This window comes from Benincasa hispida, chromosome 11 (genome assembly GCF_027475165.1).
Source record: "Benincasa hispida cultivar pf3 chromosome 11, pf3_genome.v1.1, whole genome shotgun sequence".
Lineage (NCBI taxonomy): Eukaryota > Viridiplantae > Streptophyta > Magnoliopsida > Cucurbitales > Cucurbitaceae > Benincasa > Benincasa hispida.
Genome location: NC_143488.1, coordinates 63346039 through 63368681, shown reverse-complemented (window position 1 = coordinate 63368681; position 22643 = coordinate 63346039). Strand labels below are relative to the sequence as shown.

The following is a 22643-nucleotide window of genomic DNA, read 5'->3' as shown; positions in this document are numbered from 1 at the left end:
GTAAGATTTAAAATGCAATGAATGGTTTTAATTTGTTTCATTTATTTTATAATCAATATAATTAAATGAAATTAGAAATTGAAATCAATAATTCAAAATTGTATGCAAACCGAGGTTAAAATCATTTTTTAAATAGTTTAAAATATAATCCACATAGATCTAAGATTTCAATATTTCTAATATGATTAGAAATTAGTTTACTCTTTTTAATCAGTGTAATAGGATTAATTGGTCTTAATAAAAGATTAAAATTGTAGCAAATGTATCTATAGCGGATCTTTGTCTAAGGCTAGTTCTCTCTCGGCTGGGGTATTTATGTTGATGGAAATGGAACGCCCCTACCTGGGAACTGACCTGGAAGGTGAATTAGATAAATTTTCTACAAGCATGCAATTGTTGATTAAAGTTTGTTAAAATGTTTAATGAACATTAATCAAAATTGTTTAACTATCCAAAGTAAGTGTTACTTTTGGGTAAACATAAACAATCACATAGTAAAAATAATTAGTCCTATTTTTATAAGTTAAATTAACCCTAAGTAAAACACTCAGTGGGAGGAAAATAGGGTATATGATACTTCATTTGCTTTTCATGTTTCTTCCTCATAGTTCACACAGTGAGACTTATAATCGGCCTCGAGGCACCTTTGCTTATGCATGGGGTGTTTTTATAGGTCAATATCAAGGTGAATGAAGAGAGTGTTTACAGTAAGTGGGAGCAGGGATGTGTATCAACACATCTCACGGTCTCTCTCATTAGTTTGTAGTAAATTTTCATGCTCGGCCTTGAGGCATCTTTGCTTGTGTCCCCGTACGGATGGCATTGCGTGACTCTTTACTTAAACTACAGAAATGGATTGGTTTGTTTTAGTTTTTGACCCAATCAATTTTTCCTTATGGTTGGTTCATTGGGGTAGAACTCTAGAATCTAAAATGAGGAGTTATACTTATAATAAAATGTTAAGATAGTTAAAAAATTTGGACCGAAAAAGGGTGACTAATATTTACAGGAATAAAGAGTTGTTCTGTATATTGGTTAAGATGGTCTCATTTCAGTGCAGGGGTACCTGGTCACCCTATGGTGGCTTTTACCCCGTCTCACTGAAACATCATTGCAAAATAAATGTGACAAAGATCCAAACATATATCTTGGCAAACCTTTCTAGAGTTTTGGCAAGGAAGCATGAGTCTATGCTCACTGCCTATGACATCATAGAGACGCTGCAAGGATTTCTTGGACAACCGTCCGCTCAACTAAGGCATAACGCTCTTAAATTCATCTTTGATGCCTGTATGTAAGAAGGGCCTCTATTTGTGAACAAATTTTCAATATGACGGTCCAATTTAATGTGGTTCTGTTATTAATGAGGCCAGTCAGGTTAGCTTCATTCTGGAAACTTTACCTGAAAGTTTCCTATAGTTCCTTAGCAATGCTATTACGAATAGGATTGGCTACATCCTGACCACTTTGCTCGATAAGCTGTAGACTTTCCAATCCTTGTTGAAAGTCAAGGAACAGAAGGGTGAGGCAAATGTTGCCTCATCCTCAAAAAAGTTCTTTAGAGGTTCGACCTCTGGAACTAAGTATGTACCTTCCTCTTTAGGCACCAAAAAATAAAAATAGAAGAAAGGTGGAAAGGGGAAAGCTAACCTACCAGCTGCTACCTAAAAAGGCAAGAAGGTCAAGGCTGCAAAGGGAATTTGTTTTCATTACACTCAAGATGAACATTGGAGAAGCAATTATACCAAGTACTTGGCGAAAAAGAAGAAGGCCAAGCAAGGTAAATACGATTTACTTATATTGAAAACTTTCTTAGTGGAGAATGATGATTCTGCCTGGATAATAGATTTAGGTGCCACTAACCACGTTTGTTCTTCATCACAAAGAATTAGATCCTAGCAGTAATTGGAGGCTAGGTAGATGACGATGCATGTTGGAATTGGACATGTTATCTTAGCTACGGCAATGGAAGGACTTCGACTCTGCATTCAGATTTCATATATTTTATTAGATAATGTATATGTGGTTCCTGGCTTGGAAAGGAATCATATTTTTTGTAAAATTTTTGATTGAACAAAACTACTCTTTATCTTTTAACGTAAATAAAGTGTTTTTTTTTTACAAAAGTGGAGTATATACTTATTCTGAAAATCTCGAAGATAGTATTTATGTGCTAAGATTGTTAGCAATAAAAGCTTTCCTAAATACTAAACTATTTAAAACTGTGGTAACTCGGAATAAAAGACATAATTTTTTTTCCTAAAGAACATTCCTGTCTTTAGCACCTAAGATTGGGACACATAAATCTCAGCAGGATTGAGAGACTGGTCAAGAATGAATTTCTAAGTGAGTTAGAAGAAAATTCTTTACCTATATGTGAGTCATGCCTTGTAGGCAAAATGACTAAAAGATCTTTTACTGGAAAAAGGTCACGGGCCAAAGAACCTTTAGAACGTGTATATTCAAACCTCTGTGGTCCGATGAATGTTAAGGCATTAGGAGGGTTTGAATATTTTATCACTTTTATTGATGATTATTCCAAATATGAGTATGTTTATTTAAGGTAACACAAGTCTAAAACCCTTGAGAAGTTCAAGGAATACAAGGCTGAAGTTGAAAACGCATTAAATAAAACAATTCAAACATTTCAATCTGATCGAGATGGAGAGTATATGTGTAAACCCCAAACTTAGGTTCCCTAGATAAGAATGATTAGCGAAGTGATGTTATATTACATATTTATTAAGTTGAAATTCATGTTGTTTATAAGGATTATGAAGGAAGAGAAGGAAATATATTAAATGAAGAAACTCAATCATTAGTCTGGCTAGAGGCACTAAGTGTGGGGTGACGTGGCAATCTGCTCTTTGAACTCAGGAAGCGGCAGAAAGATTAAAAAGGAAGTGAAATTTCAAAAGTATGGTTTCGGTAATTGACAAGACGAAACAGAGAAAATTCAATGCCATTTGAGAGCTGGGAGAATCTAGCTTTCAAGGTTGTCCTACTGGGGAAAGATTGTAAGAGGAGAAGAACAAAAGTTGAGAATTTGCAGAAGAGGCAGAACCACAGATTAATCAGGGCCCGAGGTGAATTTTGGAAGTTCCAAGCTAAACTATAAGGAATTATGCATTGAAATTTTAGATAAGGAAGTTAACTCAAATCTAAACAAGTTTTAGAAGGAAGTTTCTTGAAAAGAGCTCTGAATTTTGAGTTATGAATTTTTGAAGTTATAACAGAAAATTGGTGCATAAGTAAACAGCTGCTTGTGAAGAACAAGCAAACAGTTCATTGTGGAGAATTATAGCGAGATTTGGGCATGAGGATCACGCTTATAAAGGAAATGTCGCTGATTTTGTAAGGAGGATCTCGCTTTCGAGGGAAATCTCGGTAGGAATTGAGGTGAGTGTCGCCAACAATTTCACAGGAAAAGTTTGATCTCGCTCTAGAGGATCTCGCTGGTATCGCTCTAGAGGATCTCGCTAGCATCACTCTAGAGGATCTCACAAGCATCGCTCAGGAGGATCTCGCTAGCATCGCTCAAGGGGATCTCGTTGACCTCACTCACGGGATCTCGCCAAGTAAAGCTGTCTGTATTGATGGAAGTTCCTTTAATAAATGAATTATTTGAGGTAGTTTATTAGGAATTCTAAGTAGTTTAATCGGGAATTATAACTTTTTCAGGCCAAGAAGAGCTAGGGGAAACGTATAAACCAATACGTGCCTGATCAACGGTGGGTGACTAAATAAACTTAAGGTTTCCAATACTCATGCATATATGATCAAGTAAAGCACAGTGACATCAATGATGTATTTATACTTCCTCAAGAAACAAATAGTTGGAGAATAACTTAATGCATGTTTCCTGGCTTGTATGTGTGTAACACAGGCCAAGGTATGTCATGTAACCATTACAAAAGCTATGTTTCTGATTTTGATATATGCTTCCTAGAGGAAGGCTATGAGAGAATGAGTTCTTGTGTAAATGAGTGGCAATGGAACAGCTCTTGTGTAACTACTAGGCAATGGAACTTAATTTGATGTTACAAAATACACATTTGATACCGAAGGACGTTGAGAAGATATCTAACCAATTAGGTATCGAAGGACATTTGAGAAGGTACCTGGACAATTTGATACTGAAGGACATTTGAGAAGGTATCTAGCCAATTTGATACCGAAGAACATATGAGAAGGTATCATAGTAGCTTGATACTGAAGGACAAATTTGAGAAGGTATCTGAGCGGAAGTACCTAAAATATGATGGTACTTAGTGTGGCCACGTGCACGTAGGCAATTATGAATGAGAGACCGAAGTATGAGTCTCTTGGTAGGTAATAAACATTTGGGAGCTAGAGTGTTTAGGCTCGTTCTTAACTAGGGAATAATAATGTTTAATAATGTTTAATAATGTCTGATAATGGTTTATAGTTACATATAGAGACAATTGCTTGAGTTTACTCATTGGTATATTTACATATTTACAGTGATGCTACGCTTGTTGCTTTACGATTCTATAGTCACTCACTGAGCTTTTAGCTCACAAAATTTCTGTGTTTTCCTTTTTTAGGTAGCAGTTAGTTTCCTCAAGGTTGATCTTGCTGCTGCTTGCCACCGAAAGATTCGGCTTATTAAAAGACTTAGGTTGATAATCTGTTTATGTACACGTTTTGTGAGGGACTAGGGCTTTTGTAGGAATGTTTGGGCCACCTGTGAATACCTTTTTCTATAAAAGTGTAGAGGTTAGCAGCCAGTGTAGGCTTTGCACGAGCCGACCTAGAAAAGAAATATGGTATTGAGAGGTTTAAAGACCTAGGGGCTGTGACATTTGAAGGTATAACAGATCCAGCTGAAGCTGAGTTGTGGCTAGATGTAGTTGAAAAATGTTTCAATGTTATGAATTGTCCAGGGGACAGGAAAGTGGGATTAGCCACATTTCTACTACCGAATGGAGCAAAGAAATGGTGGAAAGTGATATCCGCCAGACGAGCCAGTACAGATGTGATGTTATGGCCTGAGTTCAATAAGGCCTTTGATGATAAGTATTACCCCAGCTCGTTTCGGGATGTAAAAAGGGATGAGTTCCTCAGATTAACATAAGGAATGATGTCGGTGGTAGAATATGAGTAGAAATTTACAGAGTTATCACAGTATGCCCTGCCGGTTATTTCTGAAGAAAGAGATAGATGCAGGAAATTTGAACAAGGTTTGAGGAAGGACATCAGAACTCCAGTGACATCTACGGCTAATTGGCTAGATTTTAACCAGTTAGTAGAAACAGCAATACGAGTTGAGCAGAGTTTGGCAGATGTTAAGCAGTTGCCAAGAGGCAGTGAGGCCGTAGTAGGGCCTAGAGATAGGGGATTCCGATCTCTAGTGGCAACCCAGACTAGTGGAAGCCATTTCAGGGGAACCAATTGGCAGGGATCCAAGACAAGGAAAACAAGACCCTCGGTCGGTGCAGTTAGCCGATCAGAGATATCACGAACTGGTGAGTCGCTAGCCAGCACAGACAGAAGACCGACATGCCCTAGTTGTGGTAAGAGGCATTTTGGGGCATGCTATAGTGGCAGAGGTGCATGTTTCCAGTGCGGACATACAAGGCATTTTAAGAGGGACTGTCCCCAGATGAATAGGGACGTTCCACTAGCACAACAGCCGACCTTCCAAATAGTTAACCAACCAAAGAGTGCTGTAAATCGGGGCGAAGGGTCAAGTGGTGCCAAGTAGAAGAATGTCGTAGGTCGACCCCAACAATAGGGGCGAATGTATGCCGTGACACACCAGGAGACAGCAGAGTCTCCAGATGTTGTGACCGGTAATGTTATGTTATGTGGGCAGTCTACTTATGTTTTATTTGATCCTGGTGCCACACATTCATTTATATCTAGCATGTATGCACCTAGTATAGATACGTTAGTTAAACCTATGCCTGAAGAGTTATTTATCTCTACCCCTTTGGGAGATGTGATAGTAGTAGATAGATGCTATAATCATTGTGAGATACTGATCAATGGTCAGAAGTTCTATGCTGATTTACTTCCTTTAGAACTGTTGAAATTTGATGCTATCTTGGGGATGGATTTTCTAAGTAAGTATCATGCTTCAGTAGACTGTTACAAGAAGGAGGTAGTGCTCAGAAAATCAAATGGCTAAGATGCAATGCTGACAGGAAGCAAACGATTAGTCGCGGGGAATTTGATATTGATAGTGAAAGCTTGGAAGCTATTGAGCAAGGGATGTAAAGCCTATCTGGCTCATGTGATGGTTGCTCAAGGGAATGAGCTGAACCCAGAAGATGTCCTAGTGGTAAATGAATTTCGGGATATATTTCCTAAAGAACTATCAGGATTATCTCCCGATAGGGAGGTGGAGTTTACTATTGACTTAGTTCCAAGAAAAACTCCCATATCGCAGACACTGTATAGAAGGGCACCAATTGAGTTGATAAAATTAAAGGTTTAACTGCAAGTGTTAATTGACAAGGGATACATTCGATTTAGTGTATCGCCTTGGGGAGCTCCGGTATTGTTTATAAGGAAGTAAGCGGTACACTTAGATTGTGTATAGACTATAGGCAGCTGAATAAGGTAACGATTAAGAATAAATATCCGTTACCATACATTGATGATTTGTTTGATCAATTAAGAGGAGGCACGGTGTTTTCAAGATAGATCTGAGATCGGGTTATCATTAACTAAAAGTGAGAGAAGCCGATATTCCTAAAACTGCATTTAGAACGAGATATGGACATTATGAATTCCTGGTAATGCCTTTCGGATTGACAAATGCCCCTGCGGCATTCATGGATCTCATGAACAGGATATTTCATCCCTACTTGGACCAGTTTGTGATAGTATTCATTGATGATATACTGGTGTATTCTGGTAGTAGGGAAGATCATATTACCCACCTGAAAATAGTATTGAAGACGTTGCGAGATAGGCAGTTGTATGCTAAATTCAGTAAATGCGAATTTTGGTTAGATCGGGTAGTATTTCTTGGGCATGTTGTTTCAGCAGGCATTAGTGTAGATACCCAGAAGACGGAAGCAATAGTTAATTGGGAACGACCCACAATCGTTTCAGAAATACGCAGTTTTCTAGGGTTGGCAGGTTTTTATCAGAGGTTTGTGGAGGGTTTCTCTAAGATAGCCCTTCCGTTGACGAACCTGACCAAGAAAGGCATGAGGTTTGAATGGTCGTTGGTGTGTGAACATAGTTTCTAGGCGCTGAAACGGAAACTAGTATCAGCACCAGTACTTACCTTGCCTATTCCAGGTAAGGAATTTGAGATTTATTGTGACAAATCTCGACAAGGATTGGGATGTGTATTGATGCAGGATGGGAAGGTGATTGGAAATGCCTCCCGTCAACTTAAGAAACACGAGAGCATTTATCCCACGCATGATCTGGAGTTGGCAGTAGTTGTTTTTGGCTCTGAAGTTGTGGAGACATTACCTATTTGGAGAGCGTTGTAGGATATTTACAGATCATAAAAGCTTAAAATATATCTTTGATCAAAAGGAATTGAATCTAAGATAATGAAGATGGATGGAATTAATTAAAGATTACGACTGTTCCATCGAGTACCACCCTGGTAAGGCTAATGTTGTGGCAGATGCACTAAGTAGGAAATCCTCAAGACCTAAGGCCATTATTGGTTCAATAAGATGAATGCTATTGCAGGAGTTCAGGAATTCCAGAACCGCCTTATCAGTGGAACCGTCAGGAGGAATGATAGCTACTTTTCGGATAAGGCCGACCTTAGTAGAAAACCTTAATCGGGATCAGTTGGAAGACCCTAATTTTAAGAAGATTACTGATGATGTGAGTAAAGGCATCAGGGTTGACTTTCAACTGGGAATAGACGGTGTACTAGAAAAGGAGGGGAGAATGTGTGTGCCTAACAAGCTACAGCTTAAACAAGCCATTCTAGAGGAAGCACATAGTTCCGCTTATGCCATGCATCCAGGTAGCACCAAGATGTATAGAACTTTGAAGAAATCTTACTGGTGGCCTGGGATGAAAAGAGACATAACAGAATATGTGGACCGATGTATAGTCTGTCAACAAGTAAAACCTGAGAGACAAAGACCAGCAGGATTACTCAATCCACTTCCAGTGCCTGAGTGGAAGTGGGAGCATATGACAATTGACTTTCTATTTGGTTTGCCTAAGACACCCTCAGGATTTGATGGCATTTCGGTAATAGTCAATAGACTAACTAAGACGGCCAAGTTCATACCAGTAAAAGTTACTTTTACACTAGATCATCTAGCTAAAATATATGTGGATAGGATAATCAGTCAATATGGAGCCCCAGTGTCGATAGTGTCGGATCGAGACTCGAGGTTTACTTCAAAATTTTGGCCTAGTTTACAGAATGCTTTGGGCACTAAATTGCAATTCAGTACGCCTTTTCATCCGCAAACAGATGGACAATCAGAAAGAACTATACAAACACTGGAAGATATGTTAAGAGCTTGTGTACTACAATTCAAAGAACTATACAAACACTAGAAGATCCTATGCAGCACTAGCAACACAACCGATACAACTCAAAAAAGATTTATCTTTCGAGGAAGAGACTATCGAGATTTTGGATAGGAAAGATCAGGTACTCAGAAATAAGATGATTCCTTTGGTGAAGGTGTTATGGTGTAATCATGGGATTGAGGAAGCAACCTCGGAACCTGAAGAGCAAATGAGAAAGAGATACCCTCAACTTTTCAAATGACATATCAGGTAAATTTCAAGGACGAAATTTCTTTTAAGGGGGAGATGATTGTAAACCCCAAACTTAGGTTCCCTAGATAAGCATGATTAGCCAAGGGATGTTATATTACATATTTATTAAGTAGAAATTGATGTTGTTTATAGAGATTATGAAGGAAGGGAAGGAAGTATATTAAATGAAGAAACTCAATCATTAGTCTGGCTAGAGGCACTAAGTGTGGGGTGACGTGGCAATCTGCTCTTTGAACTCAGGAAACGGCAGAAAGATTAAAAGGGAAGTGAAATTTCATAAGTATGGTTTCAGCAATTGAGAAGAGAAAATTTAGCGAATTTGGTGCCATTTGAGATCTGGGAGAATCTAGTTTTCAAGGTTGTCCTGCTAGAGATAGATTACAGAAGGAGAAGAACAAAAATGAAGAATTTGCAGAAGAGGCAAAACCACGGATTAATCAGGGCTCGAGATGAATATATGCATATATGTATATTTATGTGTATATATATGTATATTTATATATATGTATATATATCTATATCTATATCTATATATATCTATATATATATACATACATGCTCTGATACCATTTGGCATGAATCATGAAGATTGGACACGTGATGAGCATGTAGCATGAAGTAGATGGAGTTTGTGGAAGCATGCATGCTTGACACGTGGCAAAGAGAGAAATGAATTGATGATTGTTATGGAATGGGAAATTGTGAAGAATATTTTGAGAGATATGATGATTGTATAGAATGTAAAATTATTGAGAATGATGAATATGTTCGTATTGATGAGACAATAGTTTAATATAATAGATATGTTTGAAATAATGATGAAAACTTTTGGCAAATCGAAATATAATAAAAGAAGACTAAAGTAGTTGTTGAAATTAAAAAATTTGGTAAAGAAAATTTGATGTAAATAAAGTAGTTATTGAAAAATTAAAATACTAGGAACTTACTTGAATTTTGTTGGAGAAATGAAGAACTCTTTATTTTATTTCACAGATTACAAATTCTCTTGTTTTTCTCTCAAAGCAAAGACTCAAAAGATTCGGAGAAAACACTTACCTCCATATATATATATATATATATATATATATACGTAATGGTAAATTTAGTCTTTTTTTTCTTTGTGAACTTAAAAACTAATAAAGGTCTAACCAATAATTAAAAATAAAACTATTTAAGAAGAAAATGACAATATTAAGTTCAATCACATACCTCTTATTAAGGGAAAAAAACCATATGACAATTTGTTTCTTATTCTTTTTAAAAAAATTGTTCAACATGGAAGACAGAAATTTGAATATCTAACTTTTTTTTAATGATATAATTGATGCTTATATATTTTTCTAATATACAAATCTGAACCTCTCTCTCCCTTCCTTCTATATCACCATATATAAAAAGTGATTATTATTTTCAAGGGAAAAGAAAGACTCAGATTGTATATTAATTTTTTCCCCTTTTTCTCCTCTTCTATTTTGGTCCACTTGAACTGTTGCCAAACGGCGGTTTTAGCGCCGTCTGACGACAGTTTCTTTTTGGGCATTGAAGTAGACGATAGCAATGGGGAGACCCAGATCGTTGTCGGTGGCAAAGGCTCGGGTGTTGAATTGATCCCTTGAAGAGGGTGGATTCATTGATTGTCTTCGTTTCTGCTTGAATAGAACAAAAACAAACCTGTGGATTCCTATGTTTGGTGTTGGAATCTCATAGCTTACTATCTCTCTCCCTGTGTTTCATTCATTTACAAAAATTTTTTGGCTTTAATATTGTAGCTTAGTAGTTAAGATATATTTATATTGATCGTCAATAAAAAGTTATAAGTTTATTCTCTTTTTCATTATAAGAAAAATCTGCTTAATTAAGAAGGAAAATGATGGAAAAGGATGGTGCTCTGCCCATTTCTAACTTGTATGTAAAAATTTCAGTTTCTTTTAATCTTTAATTGATCTATTAAAAATATTTAGAAAATTAGGAAATAAAATTTCAGTTTCTTTTAATCTTTAATTGAAGGGCAATATCACCATAAGTCAACTTGACACAAATCTTATGTTATTAACCTAGATGTTTCATCTCAATAATAATAATAATAATAAAAAAAAAAAGAATCCAAGGAGGGAGTTTTCTTTAAAAAAAAAAAATTTATATAGAAAATACTTGAGTGTTATCTAAGCTGCACAAGCAATTGTCCAAAAAATTTTCGTGTAGCAAGTTGTTTTTTTAAAAATGACTTTTTCTTTATAATTTTTTTTATACACTAAAAGGAATGTGAAGCATGAAATTAGGTTGCACCTAATAATTTCTCTTAAAGGTTGTCTAAACCAAAGCTAAGAAGGAAAGGAAATAGACAATATATGTATATATTTAAAAAGTTTTTCTTCTAATCTCCCCGGTAGGAAGTTTTTTATTTTTTTATTTTTTACTTTTTTTGGAAGAAAGTTTATTATTATTATTATTTATTTTGAATATATATATTTGGTAGGAAAAGTTACCGAATGTGGTGTCTGTAGTGCTAGGGATATCTATTACGATCCCGCAATAGAGGTTTCACAATTAAAACTATTTAGGGTCTATTCGGTAGAGAATTTGAAAACAGAAATTTGAAACAAGGGATTAAATAAAAACAAAGTTGTATTTCATGTTTTTAGATATGTGTTTGGTAGCATAATTTAGAAATTGAATTATAATATAAACAATTGTAAACTAGTTATAGTTACTAAATTTTAGTTGACAATAAATTATTATTAATTTATTTATGAATATATTTTATGCTAAAAAATTGTATAATTATTATTTTGTAATATAATATAATTTAAAATTGAAATTTTGGTCCCTGTGGTTTAGAGTAAGTTAAAATTTAAGTCTTATTGTTTATAATTATAATTTACCCCCTATGGTTTGATAAAAGCTTCCTAATGAATAATTCATATGGTAGGAGCTATTTAAGAGGATTTAAAAAGCCATATGAACTATTAAACTGTAGGAACTAAATTCTAAATCTTAAAATCATATGGACTAACTTTTAACTTGATCCAAATCATAGGGACGAAACTTGAAACTTACCCTAATTTACTTTAGAATACATTACATAATATATTTTTTATTTTTTTAAAAAAATTGAATTAGGTTTATAACATGGCATTTTATATTTCTAAATGTTTTTATCTTTATCTAATATAATTTTGCATTTAAAATTTTAAAATTCAAATTATGGATACAAAGAAAACATAAAAATATTTCTTTTAGAATTTGCAGTGTTTGGATCACATAATCTCAAAACAATTTTCAAAAATAAAATTTGGGTTGTCTGCCAAATATATATTCACTGAACTCAACCAACCTGAAAGCATAAAACAAAATCTAAATTGCGAAAATTTTCCTGAGTAACTTTTGATTATGTTTTCAAATGCAAAAGTTAAAAAATAATAAGTAAATAAACAAATAAATAAGAAACCAAGATGGGAGTTTTTTTCCTCCTTTTTCTTTTTTCCTCTCTTACTTTTATTAATTAAAAAAAATATTTTCCTATTGATTTGTTCTTATAATTTTTTTTTAGAAATTTTCATGGATATAGATATTTTTGGATATTTTAATCTATTTTAATAAGTTTGTACTATCTACTTCGAGGTTAAAAGTTAGATTCTTCTATCTAAATATTGTAATAAAAAAAAAAACAATTTAAAGAGGTTCTTTGACTAGTGGAAAAGATAATTATATTAACATTCCTTAAAATTGAAAGTTACATTTGTTTAACTTAAAAAATGCTAATAAGGAGAACATGTTGACAAATATACCCTCAATTAAGATATAGCAAATAAGGAGTACAATCGAGTAATTATGCTTTTAGTGAATGCAGAATAAATTATACAAGTAAGTAAATAAATACTATATTGCAGTTTATGAGAAATAAAGGGGATCTTCCAATTGTCAAAATACATGTATTTCTTTTCTCTATAAAAGAAGATTTTTTTAATTTTAATAAATGTAAGAGGCAAATATTCGATTATTTTCAATGTTTTCTTCCAAAAATAAACCAAAAATATAACCAAATGAAACCCAAATAAGACCAAAAAAAATTTAGGCAAGATAAAAATGAAAGAAAAATGTACAAAATTAGCCAAAATCCAAAATACTTTCATAATCCAATAACGACAAATATTACATCGATTCTCGCATTATTATTCTTCAAAATCAAATTTGATTGGACGCTGGAGGTTCAAATTCCCATACTCCATATTGTACTCCAAAAACAAAAAGTCAAATTTAATTTGGTTGGTTTCACATGCACATGCAATATGTAATATAACTTCATCACACATATATATAGCCTTGAAACTTAAATCTTAAAATCATGGCATGATTCATGAAGAATTGGACACGTGATGAGCATGTAGCATGAAGTAGATGGAGTTTGTGGAAGCATGCATGCTTGACACGTGGTAAATAGAGAAATGAATTGATGATTGTTATGGAATGGAAAATTGTGAAGAATATTTTGAGAGATATGATGATTGTATGGAATGTAAAATTATTAAGAATGATGAATATATTTGTATTGATGAGACAATAGTTTAATATAATAGATATGTTTGAAATAATGATGAAAACTTTTGGCAAATCGAAATATAATAAAAGAAGACTAAAGTAGTTGTTGAAATTATAAAATTTGGTAAAGAAAATTTGATGTAAATAAAGTAGTTATTGGAAATATTAAAATACTAGGAACTTACTTGAATTTTGTTGGAGAAATGAAGAACTCTTTATTTTATTTCACAGAGTACAAATTCTATTGTTTTTCTTTCAAGGCAAAGACTCAAAAGATTCGGAGAAAAAACTTATCTCCATATATATATATATATACGTAATGGTAAATTTAGTCTTTTTTTTTCTTTGTGAACTTAAAAACTAATAAAAGTCTAACCAATAATTAAAAATAAAACTACTTAAGAAGAAAATGACAATATTAAGTTCAATCACATACCTCTTATTAAGGGGAAAAACCATATGGCAATTTGTTTCTTATTCTTTTTAAAAAAATTGTTCAACATGCAAGACAGAAATTTGAATATCTAAACTTTTTTTTTAATGATATAATTGATGCTTATACTTAAATTGATAGACCAAACAACTCAAAATCTTAATTTTTCTTTTCTTCAACATGCAGAACGAGAGACTCGAATCTCAAATAAATCATTTATTCGTCCCGTAACGAGTAAAGGGAGAAGCAATTTGGTCAATCATAATCTTGAAGAAAAGGGAGAAAAAAACCAAACCAGAGTGAAGAAAGGTCTCAAGTTGCCTCCATGGATTGCGACCCGGGGAAATCGATTTCTAAATTTTGCAACGTATTTTCAATAAATTTTTAGGTATGTTTGGATTGACTAGAGAAAAAAATATTAATATAAAAAGTTCATTTTTTATTTAAACAATTTTGATAAGAACTAGTTAAAATACACTTTAAAAACTATTTTGATTGGTTGCCAAACACTTCAAATTTTTTCAAAATGATTTAGTTGTAAAATTAAATAATTGAAAGGTTAAACCAATCACACCCTTGAATTTTCTTTTGAAATGTATTATAAATATAAAAGATCAATTTTCAATGTTTAATTTCAAAATATTGTTTTCATGAAAATTTTTACATTTTTAATTAAAAATTTCAGAAAACATAAACACAAGGAATGGTTCCTTATCTTATTTTTTTTTCCCAATAGAATACCGATAGTATGAACACTATGCCAATTGAGCTATGCTTTGTTGGCTACCAAATGCAATTTTTCAACTTTACTAAAGCTACATTTAACGTTAGCCGTGTCAAAAAACTATTTGGAAAAAATCTCAACCGTTTGCTAAAAACTAATTTACTGTTAAAAAACACTTTTTAAAACGCGTTAATTTTACATTGACTTTAAAAGCAGTATCCTTCTAGCTTTTAGATTCTCCTAAAATTAGTTAGAATTTTTAATTAATATTTAGTTTCAATTCTATACTTTAAAAAGAACCTTTATTTTATATATTTAACTATTTCTCACCCAATCAAATCTATTTTCTATATTTTATGAGTTAAATACATCATTTTTTGAAAAAAAAAGTATACCATATTCATTTTTTTTAAAATAAAGCTATTTTCCTTAATATTTAAAAATTAATCTATAAAAGATATAATTTATCATACTAAAAAATTATTTAAAATTTTAAACTACAAAAAAAATTAAAAAGGTTTATTATAAGTCTATTTTAATTTTTATATCTAAAATAATATATTTTTGTTTTTATTTACCGAACACTCTAACCTACTTTTTCAAGTTTAAGCTGGAATTTACCAAACACTCTTTTACTTCTTTTCACAGCTGATGTTTCTAAAAGCACAACTACCAACAATTATTTTAAAAGCTACAATAATCTTAAATGGAGCCTTGGAATAGAAACATAAACAAAAACAAAAATAAAATAAAAAAAAGCAGGAAATGAAAAATATAAAAATAAAACCGTTAGCAAGTGGACCTTTTCATATATCTTAATTTGAAAACTAAATACTAACTGTGGTAATGGTAAATCATCTCTGAAACTAAATCCATTAGCACATCCATTTATATGAACATGCAAAATACATTAATAACACACAACTAAAAGCACACCAAAAAGGAAAAGAAAACTACGCGGTTCTCCTCCTTTTTACATGTCCAAATTATTTCCCCTCATGCAAATATATATTTTTCTAATATACAAATCTGAACCTCTCTCTCCCTTCCTTCTATATCACCATATATAAAAAGTGATTATTATTTTCAAGGGAAAAGAAAGACTCAGATTGTGTATTAATTTTTTTTCCCTTTTTCTCCTCTTCTATTTTGGTCCACTCGAACTGTTGCCAAACGGTGGTTTTAGCGTCGTCTGGCGGCAGTTTCTTTTTGGGTATTGAAGTAGACGACAGCAACGGGGAGACCCAGATCGTTGTCGGTGGCAAAGGCTCGGGTGTTGAATTGATCCCTTGAAGAGGGTGGATTCACTGATTGTCTTCGTTTCTGCTTGAATAGAACAAAAACAAACCTGTAGATTCCTATGTTTGGTGTTGGAATCTCGTAGCTTACTATCTCTCTCCCCGTGTTTCATTCATTTACAAAATTTATTAGTTTTAATATTGTAGCTTAATAGTTAAGATATATTTATATTGATCGTCAATAAAAAGTTATAAGTTTATTCTCTTTCTCATTATAAGAAAAATCTGCTTAATTAAGAAGGAAAAGGATGGAAAAGGATGGTGCTCTGCCAATTTCTAACTTGTATGTAAAAATTTCAGTTTCTTTTAATCTTTAATTGATCTATTAAAAATATTTAGAAAATTAGGAAATAAAATTTCAGTTTCTTTTAATCTTTAATTGGAGATTTTTTTAAAAAAAATCATACGTTTTTCCCCCCACAAAACTCAAGAAGAAAGGGCAATATCACCATAAGTCAACTTGACACAAATCTTATGTTATTTATCCAAGATGTTTGATCTCAATAATAATAATAATAATAAAAAATAAGAATCCAAGGAGGGAGTTTTCTTTAAAAAAAAAATTTATATAGAAAATACTTGAGTGTTATCTAACCTGCACAAGCAATTGTCTAAAAAATTTTCATGTAGCAAGTTGTTTTTTTAAAAATGATTTTTTCTTTATAAATTTTTTTTTTTATACACTAAAAGGAATGTGAAGCATGAAATTAGGTTCCACCTAATAATTTCTCTTAAAGGTGGTCTAAACCAAAACTAAGAAGGAAAGAAAATAGACAATATATTTATATATTTAAAAAGTTTTTCCTCTAATCTCCCCGCTAGAAAGTTTTTTATTTTTTACTTTTTTTTTATTATTATAATTTATTTTGAATATATATTTGGTAGGAAAAGTTACCAAATGTGGTGTCTGTAGTGCCAAGGATATCTGTTACGATCCTGCAATAGAGGTTTCACAATTAAAACTATTTAGGGTCTATTTGGTAGAGAATTTGAAAACAGAAATTTGAAACAAGGGATTAAATAAAAAAAAAAGTTGTATTTCATGTTTTTAGATATGTGTTTGGTAGCAGAATTTAAAAATTGAATTATAATATAAACAATTGTAAACTAGTTATAGTTACTAAATTTTAGTTGACAATAAATTATTATTAATTTATTTATGAATATATTTTATGCTAAAAAATTGTTTAATTATTGTTTTGTAATATAATATAATTGAAATTTGAAATTTTGGTCCCTGTGGTTTAGAGTAAGTTAAAATTTAAGTCTTATTGTTTATAATTATAATTTACCCCCTATGGTTTGATAAAAGCTTCCTAATGAATAGTTCATATGGTAGGAGCTATTTAAGAGGATTTAAAAAGCCATATGAACTATTAAACTGTAGGAACTAAATTCTAAATCTTAAAATCATATGGACTAACTTTAACTTGATCCAAATCATAGGGACGAAACTTGAAACTTAACCCTAAAAACCATGGCATGAATCATGAAGACTTAAATTAATAATAATTTATTGTCAGTGTAAATGTTTAATTACTAGTTTAAATATACTCTAAATTAATGATTAAAGTGTTTTCAGTATAGATTCTTGACTATGTTCTCACATTAACAAAATTTTTATTTTTGTAAAAAACAATCTCAATAAATAAAAAGTACTTTAAAATATTGCCTTATTATAAACATTATTATTATCAAATAAAAGTTAGTGAGGTTGATATGAATACAGTTCAACTAGTATGAATTTGTACTATCAATCTCGAGTAGCTGAAAATCTTCTAAAGAAAAAAAAATCATACTTGTAATTAATAGAATCATTTGAAAAAAAATACTTAAATTGAAAGGTATTTTGGACACACCTCTTTAAGATGTACTTTAAACTTAGAAGGTATTTTGAACACATCTCTTTAAGATGTACTTTAATCACACTTGGGTTTGAATTTTTTTAAAGATTAGATCCAAATTTTTTCTTCCCTTTTTGGTTATTGTATGGGTCATCTTAAGGTCCGTTTATATTGGCTTGGGATTTTTTTTTTTCAAAAAAAATCATTTTTATATAAACACTTTTGATAAAAACTTATTAAAATACACTTGAAAAATTGTTTAGAGTGGTTGTCAAATACTCTAATTTCTTTTAAAATGACGTATTTTTTAAATTAAATACTTGAAAATGTATTCCAAACACACTCTTAGCTACCTTGAAAAACACTTTTGAAATTGTGATCAATTTTTCTGAAAACAACCATAGGTTATCTTTTTAATATAATATATTATGATGGGGATCAAACTTCTAATCTTGAGTATGAGTTGAACTATACTCATTTATAACTATAGATGATTATTTTTCTACTTTCACAAAATCTCTCACGATATATTTTTGAATTAATATACTTTTTAGGTCATAAAATGCACTCTTAAAATTGTTTTCCCTCTTAAAAAAGTTCATGAAAATGAGAAGGCACTACATTCAATGCACAAAGAAAAAAGTCAAAAGAAAACAAAAGAAAACATATGTCATTTTAGAAAAAGTTTAGGGTCATTTTCCAAAAGAACTTTGGTTATAAATTGAGCATTAAGTTCCTCTTAATAGGTCGGAAATCCCGTAATCTCTCAAGTTTGCTGAGAATTTCTTCAATTCCGTCCATCTGATGGTAATAATACTTCCTCTAAGTGTAGGAAATTTTTTGGCAAAATAGTTCTCTTCTTCGCAAGGTCTATTTATACTTGGACTTGCATGTAAGCCTATCTTAATTCAATGCTGCTTGACATATTAATCCTCAATCCAACATTTCTATGGTTGGTTCATTGGGGCAGAACTCTAGAATCTAAAATGAGGAGTTATACTTATAAGAAAATGTTAAGATAGTTAAAAAATTTGGACCGAAAAAGGGTGACTAATATTTACACGAACAAAGAGTTGTTTTGTATATTGGTTGAGATGGTCTCATTTCAGTGAAGGGGCACCTGATCACCCTATGGTGGCTTTTACCATGTCTCACTGAAAGATCATTGCAAAATAAATGTCACATAGCTTGCATTAAATTATTTTTCTAAACTTGATTGGTTTTTCAAAATTGGGTAATGCATGCGTTACTAATATAAATAAGTTGTATGTTTGAATAATTTTCAATATGACTTCCGCAACTTTAAATATGCTCAACGCCGATAAATTAACTGCCGATAATTACATCACTTTGAAAATGTAACGACCCAGATCTGTACGCATACAGGAAATTAAATGTCAAATATTAAGCAGGACGAAATTTTATTTAAAGAGGTGGAAATTTAGAATGAACAAAAAATGAATAATTGGAAATTAGAAATTCATTGGATTAATTGAAAATTTATTCATTATCCAAAAATAATGAATAAGGGAGCAGAATCAGGGAGGATTAATTGGAAGTTGGACGCTAGTTAATTTAGGAGACAACAGGCAGTAGATAACTTTTGTTTAGACACTACTCATTGGAAGAATTGGAGGTGAATGCCCATATACTCTTAAAATTTGAAAGAGTTAAAAAGAGGAAGTGGAATCCACAAGCAGTGAAGGCAACCACGCATGAAAACTAGCGAGATTGGAGAGAGCATTGGAGAGAGCGAGAGTAAAGAGAGCGATATTCTTAGCGAGACAGTAGGAAAGAACGGGAGCGAGAGCGAAAGCGAGAGCAAGAGCGGGAGCGGGAGCGAAAGCGAGGGCGAGAGCGAGAGCGAGAGCCAAACCAGCGAGAAAGCTGGAGAGAGCAAGATTCTGAGACCAAAGAGAGAGAGATTTGGACAGGAGCGTGGATTATGCGTTGAATTTGGCCACGATCTTATAGATTATACATAGAAAAACCCTAAAATTGAATACAAACAAAGAATGATGACGTAAGGGCAAACATTAGCCAAGATTAGGTGTCTTATTGAGAGGAATCCTTATACCCTAAGTAATTCTAAAGAAGCCACCTGTAGGATGATTTGTCACACTGAGAAGAGCTGAAAACTACTATAAATAGGACCCTTTGCCGAAGATTTAACCGATTCTAAAAAAAATCTCAGTAACAAAGAATCGTGTGAAAGAGTAAGTGTGAGTGAGGAAGTTCTGTAAGGCTAAAAGAGAAAAAGCTCGGGTAAGGTGCTGCCCAAATTTCCTTTTAGTTTAAAAAGGGAAAGCTCTACTGATCAAATCATAAAGAATAATAAGGAATAATTATATCACCGTCAAGGTAAGTAGTTTATCTCACCCTCTCTTTAAATGTTCTATGGTAATGTACATTTATTATGTTGCATAGTTATGTTCATTGTTATATTGCATTACATGTTTAGAACACGTTTCTCTACAAGGGACCCCATGAATGATGTTTGTTCACGATTACGTTAAAATCAAGTTTTAATTAGGTGTAAGTTATGCTTCCAGTCTAATCTTCCGTTTATATTAATGGTTGATGTTGGATACGACTCTGGCCCTACTGACTGCATGACCCACTAATCATCAGATGGGTTAGTTTCCGCTTAAGTCTTCATCTTCCTATCAGGGCAGAAAAATTTATGGGCTGGCAGGGTATGTATGGTTGCACCCCTCTAGTCTAATCTTACATTTATGTTAATCGTTGATGTTGGATGCGACTCTGGCCCGACTGACTGCATGACCCGCTAATCATCAAATGGGTTAGTTTCTAGTTAAGTCCTCATCTTCCTATTAGGGCGGAGAAATTTATGGGCTGGCAGGGTGTGTATGGTTGCACCCCTCTAGTCCAATATTACGTTTATGCTAATGGTTGATGTTGGATGCGACTCTGGCCTTACTGACTGCAAGACCCGCTAATCATTAGATAGGTTAGTTTTCGCTTAAGTCCTCATCTTCCTATCAGGGCGGAGAGATTTATGTTGGAAGCATAACCGACCACCACATGTTATTATACGTTTTCGGTCCCGAGCATATGTTTTCATGACATGTTGCTTATGATTGTGCATTTGGTCACTACCCTACATGAGAATTACTTACCGGGTATATTATATACTCATCCTATATTTTTACAGACTTTGTAGGTAAGGATACAACGTAGATGGCAGAATTGGACGTCGCTCAAATGGGTAACCATCAAACTCACTATCATAGCCATATGCATTTTGTACCACACGCAAATGTTGTATGGATCCTGGTGTTTTGATAAATAAACTTTTTATATAGCTTTTCTATCTAATTAATAAAAATTTAGATATGTTCTTTGAAATTTTCACCAAAACTCATTTCATGATAGAAAAGTCTAAGTATGCATGTTGTAGCGGTCAGATCATAATGTGTAAGGATCCGGGCGTTACAGTTTTGGTATCAGAGCGTTTGGGCCAAATAGGCTCTATTGCATTAGAAGAGTCGTGGTATTTGATGGTTCGACCTGTTAAGTGATGCCCATAGCCATGCCAAATACGCTGGTAAATGGAATTTTCGAACAAGTAATTTAGTAAATAATTTAGTAAACATAGGTATGAGTTAAAAAAATGATTTGAGAATACATGACGTTCCGTCCTTCAATATTTGACGAATCATCCGTACATCCAACTATAACATTGAATTGGATAGAAATAGAACTATTTTCCGCCATATGAACATCTCAGAAGAACAAAAAGTAAATTGTGCCACCTTCATGTTAAGAGACGATGCAAAGTTCTGGTGGGAAGCCACACAAAGAACAGTCAAAGGTACAGTCTCATGGCAGCAATTCAATCAGGCTTTTTACAATAAGTATTTCCCTTTGACAGTGAGATGTCAAAAGGAAGTGGAATTTCTTAATCTTCGTCAAGAGAACATGTCGGTGGCAGAGTATGAACGAAAATTTGATCGCTTGTCTCACTCTGTCCCTCGACTAGTGGACACAGAAGAGAAGAAGGTGGAAAGGTTTATTTGAGGATTAAGAGAAGGCATTCGAGACATTGTTACTGATTTCTGACACAAATAGTATGTCCTTACCCTCGAGTCAGCCTTACTCATGGAAGTAGATCTTGCTGCCAAAACCTCAACTTTGGAACGAGGATTCATGCCAAATCAAAAGAGGAAATTCACCCAATAAGGCTTCCAACGTTCACAACGGCATGCAAAAATTTCCCAAAGCACTTAGGGCATACAGTCACAACAGAAGAGCCAGATATTCACATATTCTAAGTGTAGAAATTGTGGAAAACACCATTAGGGGCAATGTTTTCGAAACATAAGGGTGTGTTTCAACTGCGGCCAGACAGGTCACTATACAAAGGCTTGCCCAAAGTTCATCAACCAAGTATCAACTGCCCAGACCACCCAGCCTACTAGTAACAAGGTTACTTAACAACAGAAAGGACGGGTGTTTGCTGTTACACGTCAAGAGGCAGAGGATCAAGATGCATTGGTTACAGGTACATTACCCATCCTCGGGTATTATGCCTTCACTTTATTTGATTCAGGCTCTAGTCATTCATTCATCTCTACAACATTTGCACAACATGCTCAATTAACATCAAAGCCCTTAGGCTACATTCTATCCGTAGCTATTCCTGTCGGAGTATCTATGTTGGCCCACTCAGTAGAAAACTGTGAATTATCAGTATCAGGACATAAACTAGGGGTGAGCCTTATCATCCTAGACATAAGTGATTTTGACATAATACTAGGTATGGAATGGTTAGCAGCAAACTATGCAAGCATAGATTGCCATAATAAAGAGGTCATATTCGCCTTTCCAACAGGAACCAAGTTTATGTTTAAGAGTTCTAACACACAATCAGTCCCAAGAATAATTTTAGTCTTAAAAACTAAACATTTGCTCAACCATGGAGCTTGGGCATATTTAGCAAGCATAGTAGATTTACGAAACCAAAAGGATGAAATTAAGGCCATCCCTGTAATAAGAGAATTTGAAGATGTATTCCCAGAAGAACTACCGGGTTT

General features: G+C 33.2%; 1 protein-coding gene across 1 annotated transcript; it reads left to right on the top strand.

The window, feature by feature from the left end:
* Window positions 1-5764: 5764 nt before the first annotated feature.
* Window positions 5765-6463, top strand: LOC150032803 (uncharacterized). The gene is made up of 2 exons (XM_090307025.1): window positions 5765-6089; window positions 6171-6463. Exons 1-2 carry the CDS (start codon window positions 5765-5767, stop codon window positions 6461-6463), a joined length of 618 nt encoding a protein of 205 aa, XP_090163151.1.
* Window positions 6464-22643: the final 16180 nt, after the last annotated feature.